The sequence below is a fragment of the Oncorhynchus nerka genome, linkage group LG4 (assembly GCF_034236695.1).
Source record: "Oncorhynchus nerka isolate Pitt River linkage group LG4, Oner_Uvic_2.0, whole genome shotgun sequence".
NCBI classification, from domain to species: Eukaryota; Metazoa; Chordata; class Actinopteri; order Salmoniformes; family Salmonidae; genus Oncorhynchus; species Oncorhynchus nerka.
This window is the reverse complement of record NC_088399.1, coordinates 83546362-83566527: the sequence shown is the minus strand read 5'-3', so window position 1 is coordinate 83566527 and position 20166 is coordinate 83546362. Positions and strand designations below refer to the sequence as shown.

General features: G+C 44.3%; 4 protein-coding genes across 4 annotated transcripts; 2 read left to right on the top strand and 2 right to left on the bottom strand.

The window, feature by feature from the left end:
- The first annotated feature begins 507 nt into the window (after positions 1–507).
- On the top strand, positions 508–5631 carry si:ch211-57n23.1 (uncharacterized). The gene is made up of 3 exons (XM_029658785.2): positions 508–638; positions 1402–2019; positions 5211–5631. The coding sequence occupies exons 2-3, from the start codon at positions 1472–1474 to the stop codon at positions 5350–5352; spliced, it is 690 nt and encodes a 229-aa protein (XP_029514645.1). The 5' UTR covers positions 508–638; positions 1402–1471; the 3' UTR covers positions 5353–5631.
- Positions 5632–5774: 143 nt separating this feature from the next.
- On the bottom strand, positions 5775–7883 carry LOC115128699 (chromatin accessibility complex protein 1-like). Its single transcript, XM_029658787.2, has 3 exons — positions 7568–7883; positions 7093–7219; positions 5775–6993 (listed from the first exon to the last, which is right to left on the bottom strand). The coding sequence occupies exons 1-3, from the start codon at positions 7706–7708 to the stop codon at positions 6914–6916; spliced, it is 348 nt and encodes a 115-aa protein (XP_029514647.1). The 5' UTR covers positions 7709–7883; the 3' UTR covers positions 5775–6913.
- Positions 7884–8031: 148 nt separating this feature from the next.
- On the top strand, positions 8032–10599 carry gatad1 (GATA zinc finger domain containing 1). The gene is made up of 5 exons (XM_029658784.2): positions 8032–8444; positions 9094–9216; positions 9325–9384; positions 9515–9698; positions 9879–10599. The coding sequence occupies exons 1-5, from the start codon at positions 8265–8267 to the stop codon at positions 10067–10069; spliced, it is 738 nt and encodes a 245-aa protein (XP_029514644.1). The 5' UTR covers positions 8032–8264; the 3' UTR covers positions 10070–10599.
- LOC115128696 (cation channel sperm-associated protein 4-like) lies at positions 10593–18940 on the bottom strand. Its single transcript, XM_029658783.2, has 6 exons — positions 18748–18940; positions 18186–18322; positions 12959–13121; positions 11733–11947; positions 11201–11363; positions 10593–11056 (listed from the first exon to the last, which is right to left on the bottom strand). Exons 1-6 carry the CDS (start codon positions 18904–18906, stop codon positions 10886–10888), a joined length of 1008 nt encoding a protein of 335 aa, XP_029514643.1. The 5' UTR covers positions 18907–18940; the 3' UTR covers positions 10593–10885.
- Positions 18941–20166: the final 1226 nt, after the last annotated feature.

The following is a 20166-nucleotide window of genomic DNA, read 5'->3' as shown; positions in this document are numbered from 1 at the left end:
CCAATTTAAGAAAACTAATTTCACTTTATAAGCAAAATTACACTACAAAATCGCAGTCTGTTGGTATTCGACAAATTCATGGTGCTTTACTTGTTCTTCGGCCTGGTGTCAGACTAGACGTAACAGAGAACGTAAATCCGGGATACTCTTACATAAGGCAGATGGTTACTCAAGGCAAACACAAATGTTGGGTGGGTGAGCCTATAACACGAACGTCTAGAAACCCAAAGGTTGAGAGTTCAAATCGGATCATGGACAATTAGTTAATTAGCAACTTTTCAACTACTTGTTCGCTGCTTTGCAACTACTTAGCATTTTGGATAACCTTAAACCTAACTCCTAGTCTAGGTAACGTTAGCCACCTAGCTGGATTTCGTAATATATCATACGAAATGGGTGGAGGACATGTACAAATTAATATATACCATGCGAGATGTAACATGCATATCATACTAAATTATGCCTCGCATTTACGTACAGAATAATACGAAATGCTCTGACACCAGGCTGTTCAAACCGCGGAGAGAAAGAGGGAGAGAGCGAGTCATACTTTCCAAAAACTCACCATGTGTAATTTGACTTCACTTGCACCAGCGACGGACTAAACTGCGTACGTCTCCGGAATTTTCTTCTATAAGGTAATGTTTGCATTAAGAAATTTGCAATACGCCGTTTGATTACATTTGTAAGTATGTTGTTGCTTTGCTTGACAGTTTAGCGAAGATATTGTATAAACAGGAAGATACGACAAATTATGACCGTTTGCAGAATGAACCGATTGCAGTAGGATTATTTTCCACTGCCTTGTCGGTAATGATTCGATTGACCCCAATTTCGTTGGAACCAAATATCTAAATGAGTTTGTTCATAACATAAGCAGTGGAGTAGCCCACTGTGTTTGCATTTAGTTGTTTATATTTCACCTATGTCCAGGTGGTTTCATTAAGATGTGTTTAACAGTGATGGTCCCACAACATTATTGCAAAGCTTTATAGGCTTGCATTTGTACTGTAAGTATCAGGGAAATACTTTTAAACACATTTTGTCGCCTGCAGCAAGGACATAACACGGAAAACTGGTTAGACAGTCTGCCCTAGTGCCACCATGCCAAACATTACTGTTAGACCACCCTACTGGTAGGAAGAAAATACACAGAAAAAAATAGGTGAAAGTTGTTCAAGAACGGATTAAAGTCACTAACCTCTGTCTGCAGAACATATATGTGAGAAATACAGAAAAGTTACCGTGAACTGTAATGTTCAAAACAAAGAGTCCTGTGGCTTGAAAATGAGCTCATGTTTTCCCGGATGAATGATTCACTGCTGGACTAGTACCATGTTTATTTCTAGCGGCACAAATTAGGCCTATCTAAATGACAATGCCCATTGCATTACTCCTCAGGCCCAGTAGCATTGCTTGCCAGGCTAATAGACACACTGCTGGGGAACAAGACTAGTCCAGCTACATTGTGATGAAGTGGCTCCACGATGGAACAACTAGCTGGGCTTGGCTCTGCCTCTCCTGTTGCCTCCTGAGTGCCTGGTGCCCGGTGGGGGCAGAGGTGGGACCCACGCCCGACCCTGAGTCAGGGGAGCCCATGCAGGGAGATTGGGAGTGGGGCTCCGGTTCCTTCAACCTCCAGGATCTACTCCACAGCTTCCCCGCCGACAGCCCTTTTGTGACAGAGACTCCGGGGAATCCTGTCAACTGCTCCCAGCGCTTCTGGCTGCCCTCTGCCTCCCCAGTCTGCTGGGACGACATCGCCGGGCCGGAGGAGTTTGAGCAGTCTCGTCTGCTGGTGCTCCAGAATAGGGCGGCCCTGCAGGCGGTGTCCCTGGCCAGCGAGGTGGTGGTAGAAGGGGGAACTTCAGCCTCGTTTAAACAGCAGGCCTTGGAGGACTTGCAGGTGGTGAGGGCGGACTACCTGAACGTGACAGAGACGACAGAGACCATGCAGAAGGTGTTCCTCACACTGGAGGAGAAGAGGAAGGAGGGGACTGAGCACTGGACCTTCTCAAGGTGAGGGGGAGGGAAGGGAGTGCAGGACCTTCAAGGTGAGGGGTAGGGGACAGAGCACTGGACCTTCAAGGTGAGGGTTAGGGGACAGAGCACTGGGCCTTCAAGGTGAGGGGTAGGGGATGGAGCGCTGGACCTTTTCAAGTTGAGGGGGAGGGGAGTGAGCGCAGGACCTTCTCAAGGTGAGGGGGAGGGGATGGAGCGCTGGACCTTCTCAATGTGAGGGGTAGGGGAGGGAGCGCAGGACCTTCTCAATGTGAGGGGGAGGGGAGGGAGCGCAGGATCTTCTCAAGGTGAGGGGTAGGGGACAGAGCACTGGACCTTCAAGGTGAGGGGTAAGGGACAGAGCACTGGGCCTTCAAGGTGAGGGGTAGGGGACAGAGCACTGGGCCTTCAAGGTGAAGGGTAGGGGATGGAGCGCTGGACCTTCTCGATGTGAGGGGTAGGGGAGGGAGCGCAGGACCTTCTCAATGTGAGGGGAGGAGGGAGCGCAGGATCTTCTCAATGTGAGGGGGAGGGGACGGAGCGCTGGACCTTCTCAAGGTGAGGGGGACGGAGCGCTGGACCTTCTCAAGGTGAGGGGTAGGGGACAGAGCACTGGACCTTCTCAATGTGAGGGGTAGGGGACAGAGCACTGGACCTTCTCAAGGTGAGGGGTAGGGGACAGAGCACTGGACCTTCTCAATGTGAGGGGTAGGGGACAGAGCACTGGACCTTCTCAGGGGGAGGGGACAGAGCACTGGACCTTCTCAGGGGGAGGGGACAGAGCACTGGACCTTCTCAGGGGTAGGGGACAGAGCACTGGACCTTCTCAAGGTGAGGGGACAGAGCACTGGACCTTCTCAAGGTGAGGGGACAGAGCACTGGACCTTCAAGGTGAGGGGTAGGGGATGGAGCGCTGGACCTTTTCAAGTTGAGGGGTAGGGGATGGAGCGCTGGACCTTTTCAAGTTGAGGGGGAGGGGAGTGAGCGCAGGACCTTCTCAAGGTGAGGGGGAGGGAGCGCTGGACCTTCTCAATGTGAGGGGTAGGGGAGGGAGCGCAGGACCTTCTCAATGTGAGGGGGAGGGGAGGGAGCGCAGGATCTTCTCAAGGTGAGGGGTAGGGGACAGAGCACTGGACCTTCAAGGTGAGGGGTAAGGGACAGAGCACTGGGCCTTCAAGGTGAGGGGTAGGGGACAGAGCACTGGGCCTTCAAGGTGAAGGGTAGGGGATGGAGCGCTGGACCTTCTCGATGTGAGGGGTAGGGGAGGGAGCGCAGGACCTTCTCAATGTGAGGGGGAGGGGAGGGAGCGCAGGATCTTCTCAATGTGAGGGGGAGGGGACGGAGCGCTGGACCTTCTCAAGGTGAGGGGGACGGAGCGCTGGACCTTCTCAAGGTGAGGGGTAGGGGACAGAGCACTGGACCTTCTCAATGTGAGGGGTAGGGGACAGAGCACTGGACCTTCTCAAGGTGAGGGGTAGGGGACAGAGCACTGGACCTTCTCAGGGGGAGGGGACAGAGCACTGGACCTTCTCAGGGGGAGGGGACAGAGCACTGGACCTTCTCAGGGGGAGGGGACAGAGCACTGGACCTTCTCAGGGGGAGGGGACAGAGCACTGGACCTTCTCAAGGTGAGGGGACAGAGCACTGGACCTTCTCAAGGTGAGGGGTAGGGGACAGAGCACTGGACCTTCTCAGGGTGAGGGGTAGGGGACAGAGCACTGGACATTCTCAGGGTGAGGGGTAGGGGACAGAGCACTGGACCTTCTCAAGGTGAGGGGTAGGGGACAGAGCACTGGACCTTCTCAGGGTGAGGGGTAGGGGACAGAGAACTGGACCTTCTCAGGGTGAGGGGTAGGGGACAGAGCACTGGACATTCTCAGGGTGAGGGGTAGGGGACAGAGCACTGGACCTTCTCAAGGTGAGGGGTAGGGGACAGAGCACTGGACCTTCTCAGGGTGAGGGATAGGGGACAGAGCACTGGACCTTCTCAGGGTGAGGGATAGGGGACAGAGAACTGGACCTTCTCAGGGTGAGGGATAGGGGACAGAGCACTGGACCTTCTCAGGGTGAGGGATAGGGGACAGAGCACTGGACCTTCTCAGGGTGAGGGATAGGGGACAGAGCACTGGACCTTCTCAGGGTGAGGGATAGGGGACAGAGCACTGGACCTTCTCAGGGTGAGGGATAGGGGACAGAGCACTGGACCTTCTCAGGGTGAGGGATAGGGGACAGAGCACTGGACCTTCTCAGGGTGAGGGGGTAGATTCACTCACTGCACCACAGCACTGAGTTGGCCCCTAGTCTTGTTCCACATGCTGTTTGTGTTAAACAGGACGGCATGGTAGTTTTGCTTTTATTTTTACTCCTAAGGAATGAATACTCAAACAGTCATATCAATGTCTATTTTAACACAGTGTTTGTTAAAGGCATAGTAAAACTATTGAGATATTCAATGATTGTAGAAGCTTGTTCATCAAAGGGAATTGAGGTTACTTCCTCTAGGGACTTGTGCAAGCAGGATAATGTGTAGGGGAGTGAGGGAACTAAAGGGTCAGTCAATCAATCAATGTATTTATAAAGCCTTTTTACATCAGCCAATGTCAAAGTGCTATACAAAACCCCCAAAAGCAAGCAATGCAGAAATAGAAGGGTATGTGGAGCTTTCTGCTCCAACCAGTATTGTTGAATTCCTAGCAGATGAAGTCATGCATGATCAACCACTAGTCAGGACCTGTCCTACTGAGTAGAGGGGTCTAAGAACAGAGCGGGAACAGTCGCCTGAATCATTTCACGTTCTACTTCTTCAGTCCTCCCCACATCTGGCTGAATCAAAGTCCTGGTATGAGATTCATTACAATGCAATTTAATGAGATCAGACTTTCTCTTTCTAGTACGATACAGTTTGAACCAATCCCGCTGGTATTTGTTTATTCGGATCCCCATTAGCTTTTGCCGAAGCAGTAGCTATTCTTCCTGGGGTCCACACAAAAACATGACATGTAACAAAACACTGTTACACTGATAGATAAGAACAGTCGCACACATAAAATACACAACTAAATACTAATGTGTGTGTGTAATTGATAGTGTGTCGATGTAAATATTTAGGAGCTCAAAGTGTACATTGTTATAGTAAAATGTATGAAACCTGTTTTTAGGTTCATGTGTATGAGAACCTTTTGTGAGTTTTTGTTGTTGTCTGTTTCTAGTATAAAGGAGCACATTGCCAAAACAAAGGACTCCATCAACGGAAAAGACAACGTGGCAGCCCTCCTAGAGAAACAGTTCTCTAGCCTAGAGAAGTCTTTACACATCATGCAACTCCGACTTGACAAACTAATGGCACAGTGAATGATGTGTTCTTCAGGATATTTTTTTGTCAGCTTTTGAATGAACTGTACCATCATGTAATATATCCCACTAACAATGCATGCAAACTCAGGTTAAAAAACCCTTTACAAAACATGAGGTGCACTTTCTTTGTATATGAACTAGGTATTTTATTCTTCCGTAGTCACATTCCTATTAGGTGTATTTTAATCCTATCTGAAACCCAAACTGCATGCAAAGCCTACAGCATCAGGGAGATTTTGATGGAAATAAAATCTATTTTTATACTCCGCATATGCACACCTGTTCCAGAAAGAGATGTTATTTATTGAAGTAAAACTTTGTGACACTCATACAGTGTGGTATAAAATTGTAACATTTATGTAAATGCTTTGTTGCAACAAGGTGAAGACAATAGCACACAAATAGGGAATGACAATCTGTAGAGCATGAAGATTTTATTTTCATTAACTAAACTATGGAACACAAAAACATACAAAAGGCAAGTCTCAATCGTTAGATGGGATGAAATTGCTGTTACAAACACTTGTAGAAAATATATACACAGCGGTTCAAGTTCAGTGCATTCTTTCCATTTTTGAGACCATACACGCTAGCAGTTACAGTAGCCTGCTTTGTAGTTCAACCACACACAGTGGCATATTTAGACTTTGATTTAATAAATGTAGCATTAAGTCTGTGTGATGATTTTTTCCCCCCACATAAACCTAAATATTGCAATGCCTGTCCTCGTGTAAATTCATCACAATCTGAGAGGAGCTGTTACTAAAACATGAAATTAGAGATTCAATATTAAATTAGTGCTGCCTGCAACCACCCAGTACTGAAACTACCAATGGTTTTGACTGAGTAATATGGTAAATATCACATTAAACACAGCAAAAGTCTAAAGTGTCTTTTATACTCAGTCACGTTGCTAAAAGGAATCGGTTTGCATGTGTAGATCTCTAAAGATCAACATTGTTTATGAATGAAAGGTATATAATACAAAAAGTCATAAAGTAGATAGTCTGCATTAGCAAAGACTGCGCATTGGGGTTCCTCTTTATAAAAAGGACACAACTAATGAGTCAATTTGGTTTAACCTGAGAACTGGAATATATGTATGGAATATATAGATTTTTTTAAAGCACCTGATTTGTTCAACCTTTGCTTCAAGATCTTGTTTAGAAAAATAATGCCCAAAAGAGATGAAAGCTTGCACTATTTGCACTGAGTGGTATCAAAACCAGAGGAAGCACAGACGTTTCTCTTCGGCAGCAGGTGATTGCTGTAGGGGGGAATATGGGGGTGGTATCATGGTCAACATATGATTATGATTTTAATGGTTTATCTGTAGTCAACTCACATACTGATTCTTTCTGACCCCAAACTGAATGACCATTATCTGGAAGACTGGGCAACTAATGGTAGTAAACATAATATACTCTAGTACGTCTCAGGGAAGATGTTGGCCTACATAATACCATCGCCTGGAAGTAGTATGGAATGAGCTGGAGAAAGAAACCTTCAACAGACTCCATGCTAGCAACCACTATTGCTTGAAGGGTTGCATGTCTTTTCAATTGTCTGCTTCCTCAATTGGATTTTCCTCTATGAGCTTCAGGTAATCTCGAGCGAAGATCTTCTTTGGTAGGATATCTGCAACGGTATATTGTCAATAGTCAATATTGACTACCTACTGTATGCTCAGAGAGAAGAGAATGTAAGTCACGTGGTGGTGGCAACACTAGTTCTTACCTGTGAGAAACTGAAAAGTCTCTGTTCCCTCAACAGTATTGGCCAGATCACTGTACAAGAGTGTCTTATTGTCTTTCCCTGATCCATTATTGAACGAGGACAGAGCCAAGTACTGAACGAACAGTTCCTACAAGACACGAGTGTTATGAATGAAATTGTTATTACATAGGACAGTTCCCATTTATTAACAATGACACTATAATGGAGGCCAGTCTTCAATTTACAAGACTCTGATGGATGTAAAGTAAGCCGAGGCAAAGACATTCAGACATTAGGGTTTACATCCTATTTTGGTTGAGGCTCTACAGCCATGTCAGTGCAGGGCTAGCTGGCTAACTGTTACAGCCATTCAGGGTTAGCTAGCTACCTTCTTCACGAGCTTGAACTAATGGAAGTAGCTAGCTGCAAAACTAGCTAGCTGACCTAGCTATTGGCTAGCTAGCATAACTACGCAAGTAAACTGAATTCAACCTACTGTTGCTTTGGTGGTGATGAGAAGAGCCTCTTGGTTGATGCTTGAGACGTCGGGAGAACTTTTCATGATCATTTTCACGCGAGTCATTGGAAGAGAGATGCCTTTGCTGTTAGATGCATGATTAACGTTGTCTCCAGACATTTTGACATGAATAAGGAAATTTCTTCAGTGGTACTGGTAGCAACCGTTGATATACAGATGCGATGAGTGGAAGTTCCCCGCTACTTCCTGATCAGTGACGTAGTAAGCGTGCTTGGATCGTTTTTTTTTTTCTCTCACCCAAAACTAAAGTAGCTAGCTACCGTATGTACTTCTGTTTCAGACAATATTATCGTTTTTTTGCTTGATTTTTACAACGAAGTAGCTAAGCGTTTATAAGCCTGCCTGCTAGATAAATATAAGGCTGCCGATACACTCCATCACAGTAGGTGGCGCAATAACGTTACACTTTTAAGTGCTCCAACACGTCACTAACTATCTGAAAGAAGGAAAATACATTTTACGGACAGGTTATCTGTGTTTTCCTTTAAACATAGCTTTCGATTATTGCTGGTTTTATTTGCATTCTGTATCTGTTTGTCTGCGCGAGCGGACGAGTGGCTCTTTTTTTGTTGCTGATGTTAGCCAGAAAGCAGTTAGCTAAATAGCTAGATAGCTAGCTTCTGCATTCATCATTTCACTGGCCAACACGTTCAAGATGCCTCTGGGTTTGAAACCATGTTGCGCTGTCTGCAAAACAAACTCATCGTCTATGTGGAAAAAGGGAAACCAAGGAGAGATCCTGTGCAATAACTGCACGGGGAAGAGCACCAGCAGTGGAGCATCTGGACCCTCTGTGTCCTCCAACACACTACAGAATAATGGCGGGGGCAAGCAGGTTGTTTGTCGTTTTGAGCACATACACTAAGTGTACAAAACATTAGGAACACCTACTCTTTCCATACCAAGTAAATCCAGGTGAACGCTGATTCCTTATTGATGATGTCACCTGTTAAATCCACTTCAATCAGTAGATGAAGGGGATGACACAGGTTAAATACATACATTTTTAAGCCGTGAGACTTGGGTTGTGTATGTGTGCCATTCCGAGGAGGGTGAATGGGCAAGAATAAAGTGTTAAGTGCCTTTGAACGGGGTATGGAACTAGGTTGTGTGTCGAGTTGCAACGCTGCTGGGTTTTTCACGATCAACAGTTTCTCATGTGCATCAAGAATGGTCCAGCCAATTTGACACAAATGTGGGAAGCATTGGAGTCAACATGGCCAGCATCCCCGTGGTATGCTTTTGAAAACTTGTAGAGTCCACGCCCCGATAAATTGAGTCTGTTCTGAGGGCAAAAGCAGGTGCATCTCAATATTAAGGTGTTCCTAATGTTTTGTACACTCAGTGTACATAGACCTGCACTATAATGTACTGTGCTGTGCTCCCCTTAGTGACTGTAACCCCATACTAACAGTATATGCATGTTTACACATTGTCACCCTGATGGAGATGTAATATTGGTATTTGACACATCTTGCCCACAGTCTAAACAAGAGATCCACAGGAGATCAGCACGGTTGAGGAGCACAAAGTACAAAGCCCCTGCCTCTGAAAAAAAGGTGTCTACCAAAGGAAAAGGCAGAAGACACATATTCAAACTAAAAAATGTAAGTATATTATTAGTTCAAATACACAGGAACTATCTTTGTGTTGGATTGTCAGAAATCACAGGGGTTCAAATCTAAGCTCCTCCCAATATGACCCCCCCCACACAGCCAATCAAAGCACCAGAATCTGTATCCACAATCATCACATCAGAATCAGTCTTTTATAAGGTATGTTTACTTTTTATAAATCCTTTCTGTACAATATATTAGCAAACATAACAAACATATATGTTGTATAATGCATGCCACAGATATGTATAGCTGTCAACAATCGTTCTGCCTTCGTGTCATTGTGCAGGGTGTGTATTATCAGATGGGAGACGTCATCAAAGTGACAGACGAGGATGATGGGAGGCCGTACTATGCACAGATCAGAGGTTTCATCCAGGACCAGTACTGTGAGAGGAGTGCCGCGTTGACTTGGTTGATACCAACCCAGGCAAGTCCTAAGGACCTGTTTGATCCAGCCACTTACATTGTTGGTGAGTGATGATAGAACCTAAATATTTATCTCACATTTTTTAAAGTTACATTTGAGCACACAGAAATAAAAGTGGTCTCTTTCTGAACATTGTGTATATGGGAGTAATGTCACAGTAGACTCAAAAGACCACTACTAGCTGATAATGTTTCCATTACTGATTTTCTGATTGTGTCTATAGGTCCAGAGGAGGATCTACCCAGGAAGATGGAGTACTTGGAGTTTGTGTGCCACGCCCCCTCGGAGTACTTCAAATCCAGGAGCTGCCCCTATCCCACCATTCCTATCCGTCCAGAGAAAGGCTACATCTGGACCCATATTGGACCCACGCCGGCCATCGCTATCAAAGAATCATTTGGCAACAGCAATTAGCCGCTGGGTCAATTAACATGAAGATATTAACTTTGTCTGTTAGTCTGCTAGTACAAGGCACTTGACCCAAATTGCTCCAGGGTCGCCGTTGATAATGGCAGACCCCGGCCATGACCCACTCTCGTGAGAGTGGTTCAAGGTGAGTTGGAACATGCTAAAAAACACATTTCCAATTCACACGTGTATTAATACACACTTGTACATGTATAAAATGGGACAAATATAAACACCCACATAATAATAATAATAATTATAATAGTCTGAATATTGAAAGTGTTTGTAATTCAACGTTTACAAACCCTTCTAAGTCAAACCCTTCCAACAGTACAGGGACGGACCCATGAAATGATCATCCTGAGGTGACAGTCAGACATGGGATTGACTTTTTTTATTCAGTAATAAATGTGGAAAATACCTTTTTCATAAGCTTTGTACTGGAATGTTTTTCAAACAACATATCATTTTTATTTAGACATCTGTGCAATACATGTTAAGTGTTATACCTAAAAATAAAACAAACTATTTATAAAGATGCTTTTAATAGACTCCAAGTTCTATCCCTTTTGGTATATACTTTTAGACACTTTGTGAAACCTTTATGATCATTTACCTCAGTCACCAGTTCTTTTTTTATCAAGAAACTAACTCTTCCTTGATGTCACATTACATGGTTAATATTGATCTGCATGTGGAAATGTGTGCAGCAAACCTGAGTCTGATTTAGCCAGTTAATCTATCATTATCTTTGAGACCATTTCAGCTAATCAGTAAAGCCAAATGATTTGGGACATGAAGAAATTCCTGTTAAAAGTATGTTCAGCCTGTGTTGTGGTGTGTGCTGGGAGTGTTACTGTGTCCCGCATCCATATGTGTAGAAGTAGACTGGTAGTACATCGGGCTGTCCATGGACAGCCTCATGGCTGTGTGACGCATGTTCCCCTTCTGGAACAGGTGAGCAGATGCTGTGTTCGAGTCTATGACATGAGCCTGAAACACAGACACGTAACAGAATAGTGAATGTAAGCTTATCAACAATTCTAGGAAGAGTCAATCTATTGTGTACCCATAAAGCTCTGGTCAAAATGAGTGCACTACATAGGGAATAGGGTGCCATGTCCACTGCCTTCCTACCTTCTCCAGGGTGATGAGGGTGGACAGTATGTCTCCGGTGCGGCCTGTGGCGATATCATTATTCAATAGGTTGTCCTGGAGGGTTGCAGCCATATGGTTCCTCATCATCACCTCCTGCTCTTGCTTTACGTTGAAAGACAGGCTGTGCACCTCCTCCACTATACTGTGGATAAACACATACCCATGGTCGGACATATACCTACAGTTCATCCACTGTACAAAGACAATATTTTTTTTCATTAAAGACCATCTTTACTTATAAGGGAGAAAAAATTGTCTAATTGAATTCAGAAAAATAGAGATTGAAAAACAATTTCTTGATATCACAATTACTTTATTTTATGGAACTCTTATTTTACCAGGTAAATTGACTGAGAACACATAATTTACAGCAACGAGCTGGGGAATAGTTACAGGGAGAGGGGATGAATGAGCCAATTGGAAACGTAAATCAGTTACTGTGATGGACGATGAAAAAATGTATAGTGGCTTCAATAGCTTCTAGCTAGAACAGAGACTTCCTTTACACTACCTGTCCAGCTCTTGTCTTATCTCCCTGTAGGCAGCCATGTTCTTCTGCATAGCAGCCGTGACAAGTGCCAGCTCCTCGAAGGTGTCCATGGTCAGGTTCTCTAGACAGCTCGCCTTCCAGGGCTTCTGGCGCCGGGTCATGTTGGACTTGGTCACCACCTCCTCCATGTGGATGTTGCTCTGTTCCGCCAAGCCTCCCGTGTCCTCTGGAATCAGCTGTGTGAGGGGACGGTTTGAGGAGAGAGGACTAAATACACAGGGAACTACAAAAGAGCAGTGGTCGAATTAATGATTTTGAATGGCAGCTAGCTTGGAGCGGCACGAGAGTTTTAAGTTCCTTATTGTCCACATCACCAACAAACTATCATGGTCCAAACACACCAAGACAAAGACAGTTGTGAAGAGGGCACGACAACACCTTTTCCCCCTCAGGAGACCGAAAATATTTGGTATGGGTCCCCAGATCCTCAAAAAGTTATACAGCTGCACCATCGAGAGCATCCTGACCGGTTGTATCACTGCCTGGTATGGCAACTGCTCGGCATCTGACCGTGAGGCTCAACAGAGGGCAGTACACCACTGGAGCCAAGCTTGTTGACATACAGGACCTATATACTAGGCGGTGTCAGAGGAAGGCCCAAAAAATGGTCAGACTCCAGTCACCCAAGTAGACTGTTAACTCACGGCAAGCGGTACAGGAGAGCCAAGTCTAGATCCAAAAGGCTCCTTAACAGCTTCTACCCCCAAGCCATAAGACTGCTGAACAATCAGACAAATGGCCACCCGGACTATTTACATTTATCCCCCCCCCCACTCACTGTTTATTATCTATGTATAGTCACTTTTCAAATGACCTCGACTAACTTGTACCCCTGCACATTGACTCGGTACCAGTACCTGCTGTATATAGCCTCATTATTGTGATGTCATTTTCTTGTTACTTTTTAATTTTATTACATTTTTGTATTTTTTTCCACTTTACTTTATTTGGTAAATATTTTCTTAACTCTATTTCTTGAACTGCATTGTTGGTTAAGGGCTTGTAAGTAAGAATTTCACGGTAAGGTCTACACCTGTTGTATTTGGCCACGTGACAAATAACATTTGATTTGATTTGATCAACAATACACATTTGAGGGTCAAGAAGACGTTACAGACAGTGCCTTGATATAAATAAGACTATGTGACAAACACTAAATGTGAAAAGGGAAAGAGTGACAGACTAACCGCCGCAGGCGAACACTCGTTCGAATTCTTTTCATCATAGTCGGGCATGGAGATCTCAAGGTTGGTGGTTACCACGGCAACGAGAAGGTTGGCGAAGATGAAGGCTCCGCCAGTGAGGAAGATGAAAAAGTAGAGAGAAGCTCCGTACATCAGCCCCTCATCACTACAGTGCAGAGAGAAAGGACAACACTTACCACATAAGGACAAAATACTTAGAACTATGTCTAGAATATGTAGGCATTCTCACATAAGCTTTTCACTCTATTGCAAAATGTTAAGCCCCATTTGACTACAATTAGCAGGTTGACGTTAATTGTCATGAGTCTTGTCCTGGAGATAGAACTGAGTGATTTCCGTTTTGATATCGGCAGAGTAAAAATGGGCTATATTGTAAAAATGTATGAAACACTTTATCTTAATTTAAGGTTAGGCATTAGGGTTAGCAGTGTGGTTAAGGTTAGGCATTAGGGTAGCAGTGTGGTTAAGGTTAGGCATTAGGGTTAGCAGTGTGGTTAAGGTTAGGCATTAGGGTAGCAGTGTGGTTAAGGTTATGCATTAGGGTTAGCAGTGTGGTTAAGGTTAGGCATTAGGGTAGCAGTGTGGTTAAGGTTAGGCATTAGGGTTAGCAGTGTGGTTAAGGTTAGGCATTAGGGTAGCAGTGTGGTTAAGGTTATGCATTAGGGTTAGCAGTGTGGTTAAGGTTAGGCATTAGGGTTAGCAGTGTGGTTAAGGTTAGGCATTAGGGTTAGCAGTGTGGTTAAGGTTAGGCATTAGGGTTAGCAGTGTGGTTAAGGTTAGGCATTAGGGTAGCAGTGTGGTTAAGGTTAGGCATTAGGGTTAGCAGTGTGGTTAAGGTTATGCATTAGGGTTAGCAGTGTGGTTAAGGTTAGGCATTAGGGTTAGCAGTGTGGTTAAGGTTAGGCATTAGGGTTAGCAGTGTGGTTAAGGTTAGGCATTAGGGTTAGCAGTGTGGTTACAGTTAGGCATTAGGGTTAGCAGTGTGGTTAAGGTTAGGCATTAGGGTTAGCAGTGTGGTTAAGGTTATGCATTAGGGTTAGCAGTGTGGTTAAGGTTAGGCATTAGGGTTAGCAGTGTGGTTAAGGTTAGGCATTAGGGTTAGCAGTGTTGTTAAGGTTAGGCATTAGGGTTAGCAGTGTGGTTAAGGTTAGGCATTAGGGTTAGCAGTGTGGTTAAGGTTATGCATTAGGGTTAGCAGTGTGGTTAAGGTTATGCATTAGGGTTAGCAGTGTGGTTAAGGTTAGGCATTAGGGTTAGCAGTGTGGTTAAGGTTAGGCATTAGGGTTAGCAGTGTTGTTAAGGTTAGGCATTAGGGTTAGCAGTGTGGTTAAGGTTAGGCATTAGGGTTAGCAGTGTGGTTAAGGTTAGGTTAAAAGGCAGATTTTATGACTTTGTGGCTGTGCAAGCTAGTGACCACTGCAGAGCTGCCTCCAGAACAAAATGATTTTTTTGTGAACAACTTTTTATTTAGTTTAGTATTTTTTTGGGGGGGGATACAATGAATACAAAAGAGAACCCCAACCCATTCCCCCCCTCAGTCCCTATTCACGAGCCTTATACAAAGATAATGTTAGATTACAAAATGCAATTATGTTCGTGGTCATTAGCTTATGCCTGCCCATACCATAACCCCACCGCCACCATGTGGCACTCTGTTCACAAGGTTGACATCAGCAAACCGCTCGCCCACACAACGCCATATTTTTTTTATTTTTTTTATTTTTTAGTTCACCTTTATTTAACCAGGTAGGCAGGTTGAGAACACCTTTATTTAACCAGGTAGGCAGGTTGAGAACAAGTTCTCATTTACAATTGCGACCTTGCCAAGATAAAGCAAAGCACTTCGACACATACAACGGCACAGAGTTACACATGGAGTAAAACAAACATACAGTCAATAATACAGTATAAACAAGTCTATATACAATGTGAGCAAATGAGGTGAGATAAGGGAGGTAAAGGCAAAAAAGGCCATGGTGGCAAAGTAAATACAATATAGCAAGTAAAACACTGGAATGGTAGATTTGCAATGGAAGAATGTGCAAAGTAGAAATAAAAATAATTGGGTGCAAAGGAACAAAATAAATAAGATAAATACAGTAGGGAAAGAGGTAGTTGTTTGGGCTAAATTATAGGTGGGCTATGTACAGGTGCAGTAATCTTTGAGCTGCTCTGACAGTTGGTGCTAAAAGCTAGTGAGGGAGATAAGTGTTACCAGTTTCAGAGATTTTTGTAGTTCGTTCCAGTCATTGGCAGCAGAGAACTGGAAGGAGAGGCGGCCAAAGAAATAATTGGTTTTGGGGGTGACTAGAGAGATATACCTGCTGGAGCGTGTGCTACAGGTGGGAGATGCTATGGTGACCAGCGAGCTGAGATAATGGGGGACTTTACCTAGCAGGGTCTTGTAGATGACATGGAGCCAGTGGGTTTGGCGACGAGTATGAAGCGAGGGCCAGCCAACGAGAGCGTGCAGGTCGCAATGGTGGGTAGTATATGGGGCTTTGGTGTCAAAACAGATTGTACTGTGATAGACTGCATCCAATTTGTTGAGTAGGGTATTGGAGGCTATTTTGTAAATGACATCGCCGAAGTCGAGGATTGGTAGGATGGTCAGTTTTACAAGGGTATGTTTGGCAGCATGAGTGAAGGATGCTTTGTTGCGAAATAGGAAGCCAATTCTAGATTTAACTTTGGATTGGAGATGTTTGTGGGTCTGGAAGGAGAGTTTACAGTCTAACCAGACACCTAGGTATTTGTAGTTGTCCACGTATTCTAAGTCAGAGCCGTCCAGAGTAGTGATGCTGGACAGGCGGGCAGGTGCAGGCAGCGATCGGTTGAAGAGCATGCATTTAGTTTTACTTGTATTTAAGAGCAATTTGAGGCCACGGAAGGAGAGTTGTATGGCATTGAAGCTTGCCTAACAGTGTCCAAAGAAGGGCAAGAAGTATACAGAATGGTGTCGTCTGCGTAGAGGTGGATCAGAGACTCACCAGCAGCAAGAGCGACATCATTGATGTATACAGAGAAGAGAGTCGGTCCAAGAATTGAACCCTGTGGCACCCCCATAGAGAGTGCCAGAGGTCTGGATAGCAGACCCTCCAATTTGACACACTGAACTCTATCAGAGAAGTAGTTGGTGAACCAGGCGAGGGAATCATTTGAGAAACCAAGGCTGTCGAGTCTGCCGATGAGGATGTGGTGATTGACAGAGTCGAAAGCCTTGGCCAGATCAATGAATACGGCTGCACAGTAATGTTTCTTTTCGATGGCGGTTAAGATATCGTTTAGGACCTTGAGCGTGGCTGAGGTGCACCCATGACCAGCTCTGAAACCAGATTGCATAGCAGAGAAGGTATGGTGAGATTCGAAATGGTCGGTAATCTGTTTGTTGACTTGGCTTTCGAAGACCGTAGAAAGGCAGGGTAGGATAGATATAGGTCTGTAGCAGTTTGGGTCAAGAGTGTCCCCCCCTTTGAAGAGGGGGATGACCGCAGCTGCTTTCCAATCTTTGGGAATCTCAGACGACACGAAAGAGAGGCTGAACAGGCTAGTAATAGGGGTGGCAACAATTTCGGCAGATAATTTTTAGAAAGAAAGGGTCCAGATTGTCTAGCCCGGCTGATTTGTAGGGGTCCAGATTTTGCAGTTCTTTCAGAACATCAGCTGATTTGGGAGAATGAGAAATGGGGAAGGCTTGGGCGAGTTGCTGGGGGGTGCAGTGCTGTTGACCGGGGTAGGAGTAGCCAGGTGGAAAGAATGGCCAGCCGTAGAAAAATGCTTATTGAAATTCTCAATTATGGTGGATTTATCAGTGGTGACAGTGTTTCCTATCTTCAGTGCAGTGGGCAGCTGGGAGGAGGTGTTCTTATTCTCCATGGACTTTACAGTGTCCCAGAACTTTTTTGAGTTAGTGTTGCAGGAAGCCAATTTCTGCTTGAAAAAGCTAGCCTTGGCTTTTCTAACTGCCTGTGTATAATGGTTTCTAGCTTCCCTGAACAGCTGCATATCACGGGGGCTGTTCGATGCTAATGCAGAACGCCATAGGATGTTTTTGTGTTGGTTAAGGGCAGTCAGGTCTGGGGAGAACCAAGGGCTATATCTGTTCCTGGTTCTAAATTTCTTGAATGGGGCATGCTTATTTAAGATGGTTAGAAAGGCATATACGTGGTCTGAGGTTGTGAGGCCGGTTGAACGTACTGCCAAATGATCTAAAACGGCTTATGGTAGAGAAGTCAACATTTAATTTTCTGACAACAGCTCAGGTGGACATTCTTTCAGTCAGCATGCCAATTGCACGCTCCCTCGAAACTTGAGATATCTGTGCCATTGTGTTGTGTGACAAAATTTCACATTTTAGAGTAGCCTATTATTATCCCCAGCACGAGGTGAACCTGTGTAATGATCATCCTGATCATGTGTTCTATACACACAAAAGCTAATTTGTTTACATCCCTGTCCTGTTCACTAACAGGGATGTAAACAAATGAGCTTTTGTGCGTATGGAACATTTCTGGGATCTTTTATTTCAGCCCATCAAACATGGGACCACCACTTTACATATTGCATTTATATTTTTGTTCAGTGTATAATAGAGATCAGTCCTTTCGGGAGCCGAGATAATTTAAACATCCCAACATATTTTCAGAGTTGTGTATGGGCCTGACATTTTGATTCCATTTTGATTTTCAATTTTGCGCCAAATAGAAACTGTGTGAGCAATAATAGGACCAAAGCGTAATTTATATTGTTTAAGGGATATTAGTGAAGACCACCTCTTCCAGGGCAATAGGAGACAAGATTCATGATGAAAAACACTAACCTGCATTAGACTAATACAATTATCTCCTCTTGTTTTTCAAAATCTTTATCCAAGTACACATACTGTATGAACTGGATGAGGGGAAATGTAGTCTTTATCCAAGGACATACTGTATGAACTGGATAAGGGGAAATGTAGTCTTTATCCAAGGGCATACTGTATGAACTGGATAAGGGGAAATGTAGTCTTTATCCAAGGACATACTGTATGAACTGGATGAGGGGAAATGTAGTCTTTATCCAAGGACATACTGTATGAACTGGATGAGGGGAAATGTAGTCTTTATCCAAGGACATACTGTATGAACTGGATAAGGGGAAATGTAGTCTTTATCCAAGGACATACTGTATGAACTGGATAAGGGGAAATGTAGGGCCTTGTGTCACTTACGCCTTAAACTCCCTGTAGATGTCCATCCATCCGTCCTGGGTGATGCAGATGAAGAGGGTGTAGAGGGCTGAGAACAGGTCCCCAAAGGCTGATGGGACAGCAGCACTGAACAGGGTCACGCCGAACACCGCAAACACCTGACAGACACAGACAAAAAATCAACAGAGACATTAGACACAAACACAGAGAGACACAAACACAGGGGACAACTGAGCAGATGTCCCACCATCACAAACACAGGGGACAACTGAGCAGATGTCCCACCATCACAAACACAGGGGACAACTGAGCAGTTGTAGAATCCATTCATATGGTCTCATATCACTCCTTGAAACATCACACACTCATCTGGGGCCATAGTAACAAACCAACATATTAAATACTATAAACAAGAGCAAGAACTGGGGCGTCATAGTTTGACTGTTCTCATGATTCTTTTCTCATTCAAAGTCACGAGAAGGAGGTGAAGAAGTGGTAATGGATTAAGACGAATGATGATGAAGTGAGAGAGAGAGAATTAGAAAGAGTGAGAGGTTGAATTGGTACATGATTTAACACCTACAAGCATGATGATGAGGAGGAGGAAGAAGATGTTGGCCATGTCTGGAATGGACTGCATAATGACGGTGACCATCATAGCCATACCCTGCATGGAGGCAAAACCCCTGATACTACGGATTACCCTCAACACCCTGGAACACACACACAATAAATAACACATTACAACATGGAGTGACAACCCACTGAGCACAGATGTCAATTCAACGTCTATTCCATGTTGGTTCAACGTCTATTCCATGTTGGTTCAACGTCATTTCATTTAAATGATGTGGAAACCCTGTTGATTCAACAAGTGTGTGACCAGTGGGAAAGCAGCACACAACAACCACTACACAACAAATAATGTTTCATGTTGATGTTTGACACACAAAAAAACTATTGTCCTAAAACTAAATTAGGTTAAGGTTAGGAGAATTAACGTGGCAGGTTAGGAGAATTATTGTGGCAGGTTAGGAGAATTAGGTTAAGATTAGAAAAAGGGTTGAGGTTAGCTATTGTCCCCGACACAACTCAAACATATCTAGTTACAACCAGGCCTGCACTGAGAACACCCTACGTTTGCACTAATGCGTTTCTGCGGAGTGAGGGGTACTCCTTCACCTGATGACCTTTAGTAAACTGTCCCCACCCTGGGGAAAGATCAGGGGTCCAAGCATCAGAGCCAGAGTGACCAAACAGTCCAGGACATTCCAGCCATTCTGAAATACCAAAAACGAGACAGAGAGAGACAGAGAGAGAAGAATGACACCACAATGGTCTCTGAGAAGGCCACAGTAGGTAATAGGTTGTGTCAAATCCTGACCAGACGTTACCTTCCAGAAGATGTTGAAGCCGTAGTACCACTTGACCAGGATCTCCCAGATGAAGACGGTGAGGATAATATGCTCACAGATGCTGAACGCAATGTCATACTTCTACAACGAACCAATCATACCATAGCATTTCAGGTCATTGTTATCTGTTGACTTGTCATATAAAATGAGCTTTCAGTTTGAAAGTAGGCCTACAATACCTCTTTGTATTTTGTATTTTTTAGGGATCCCCATTAGCTACACTTCCTGGGGTCCAAACACACCAAAGCATCCACATTACATATGAATCAATAGATAAAACAGTGAACTATGTATGTACTGAATGAGCTAAAGATAAAACAGTACATCATATAACATCCCTACACCACCACATATCCACAACACAACATGTTCAATTATTACACCATATACCAAGATGTCCTCAGTGACCATAACTTACCTTGGCAATGATAGCATCAGTTTGGAAGGCCATAATGATGCAGTTGCTGACAATCATGACGATGATGAGTAATTTGAACAGGAAGTTCTCCAGCAGCGCACCCATGAGCACCTGGGAGACATAGTCCTCAGTGTCTGAGTCATCCTATAAGGTATAGTCAGAGGTCATT

Bases quoted from the DNA above. Each gene is read 5' to 3' on its own strand.
- si:ch211-57n23.1 (XM_029658785.2), top strand. From the start codon at position 1,472: ATGAAGTGGCTCCACGATGGAACAACTAGCTGGGCTTGGCTCTGCCTC. The intron at 2,020-5,210 runs GTGAGGGGGAGG...GTCTGTTTCTAG, and splicing joins GAGCACTGGACCTTCTCAAG to TATAAAGGAGCACATTGCCA.
- LOC115128699 (XM_029658787.2), bottom strand. From the start codon at position 7,708: ATGTCTGGAGACAACGTTAATCATGCATCTAACAGCAAAGGCATCTCT. The intron at 7,220-7,567 runs GTAGGTTGAATT...CGTGTCTTGTAG, and splicing joins TCATCACCACCAAAGCAACA to GAACTGTTCGTTCAGTACTT. The intron at 6,994-7,092 runs GTAAGAACTAGT...ATACCGTTGCAG, and splicing joins GACTTTTCAGTTTCTCACAG to ATATCCTACCAAAGAAGATC.
- gatad1 (XM_029658784.2), top strand. From the start codon at position 8,265: ATGCCTCTGGGTTTGAAACCATGTTGCGCTGTCTGCAAAACAAACTCA. The intron at 8,445-9,093 runs GTTGTTTGTCGT...TCTTGCCCACAG, and splicing joins ATAATGGCGGGGGCAAGCAG to TCTAAACAAGAGATCCACAG. The intron at 9,699-9,878 runs GTGAGTGATGAT...TTGTGTCTATAG, and splicing joins TCCAGCCACTTACATTGTTG to GTCCAGAGGAGGATCTACCC.
- LOC115128696 (XM_029658783.2), bottom strand. From the start codon at position 18,906: ATGTGTTATTTATTGTGTGTGTGTTCCAGGGTGTTGAGGGTAATCCGT. The intron at 11,948-12,958 runs GTTAGTCTGTCA...CCCCTCACACAG, and splicing joins ACGAGTGTTCGCCTGCGGCG to CTGATTCCAGAGGACACGGG. The intron at 11,364-11,732 runs GTAGTGTAAAGG...GTTTATCCACAG, and splicing joins ATAAGACAAGAGCTGGACAG to TATAGTGGAGGAGGTGCACA.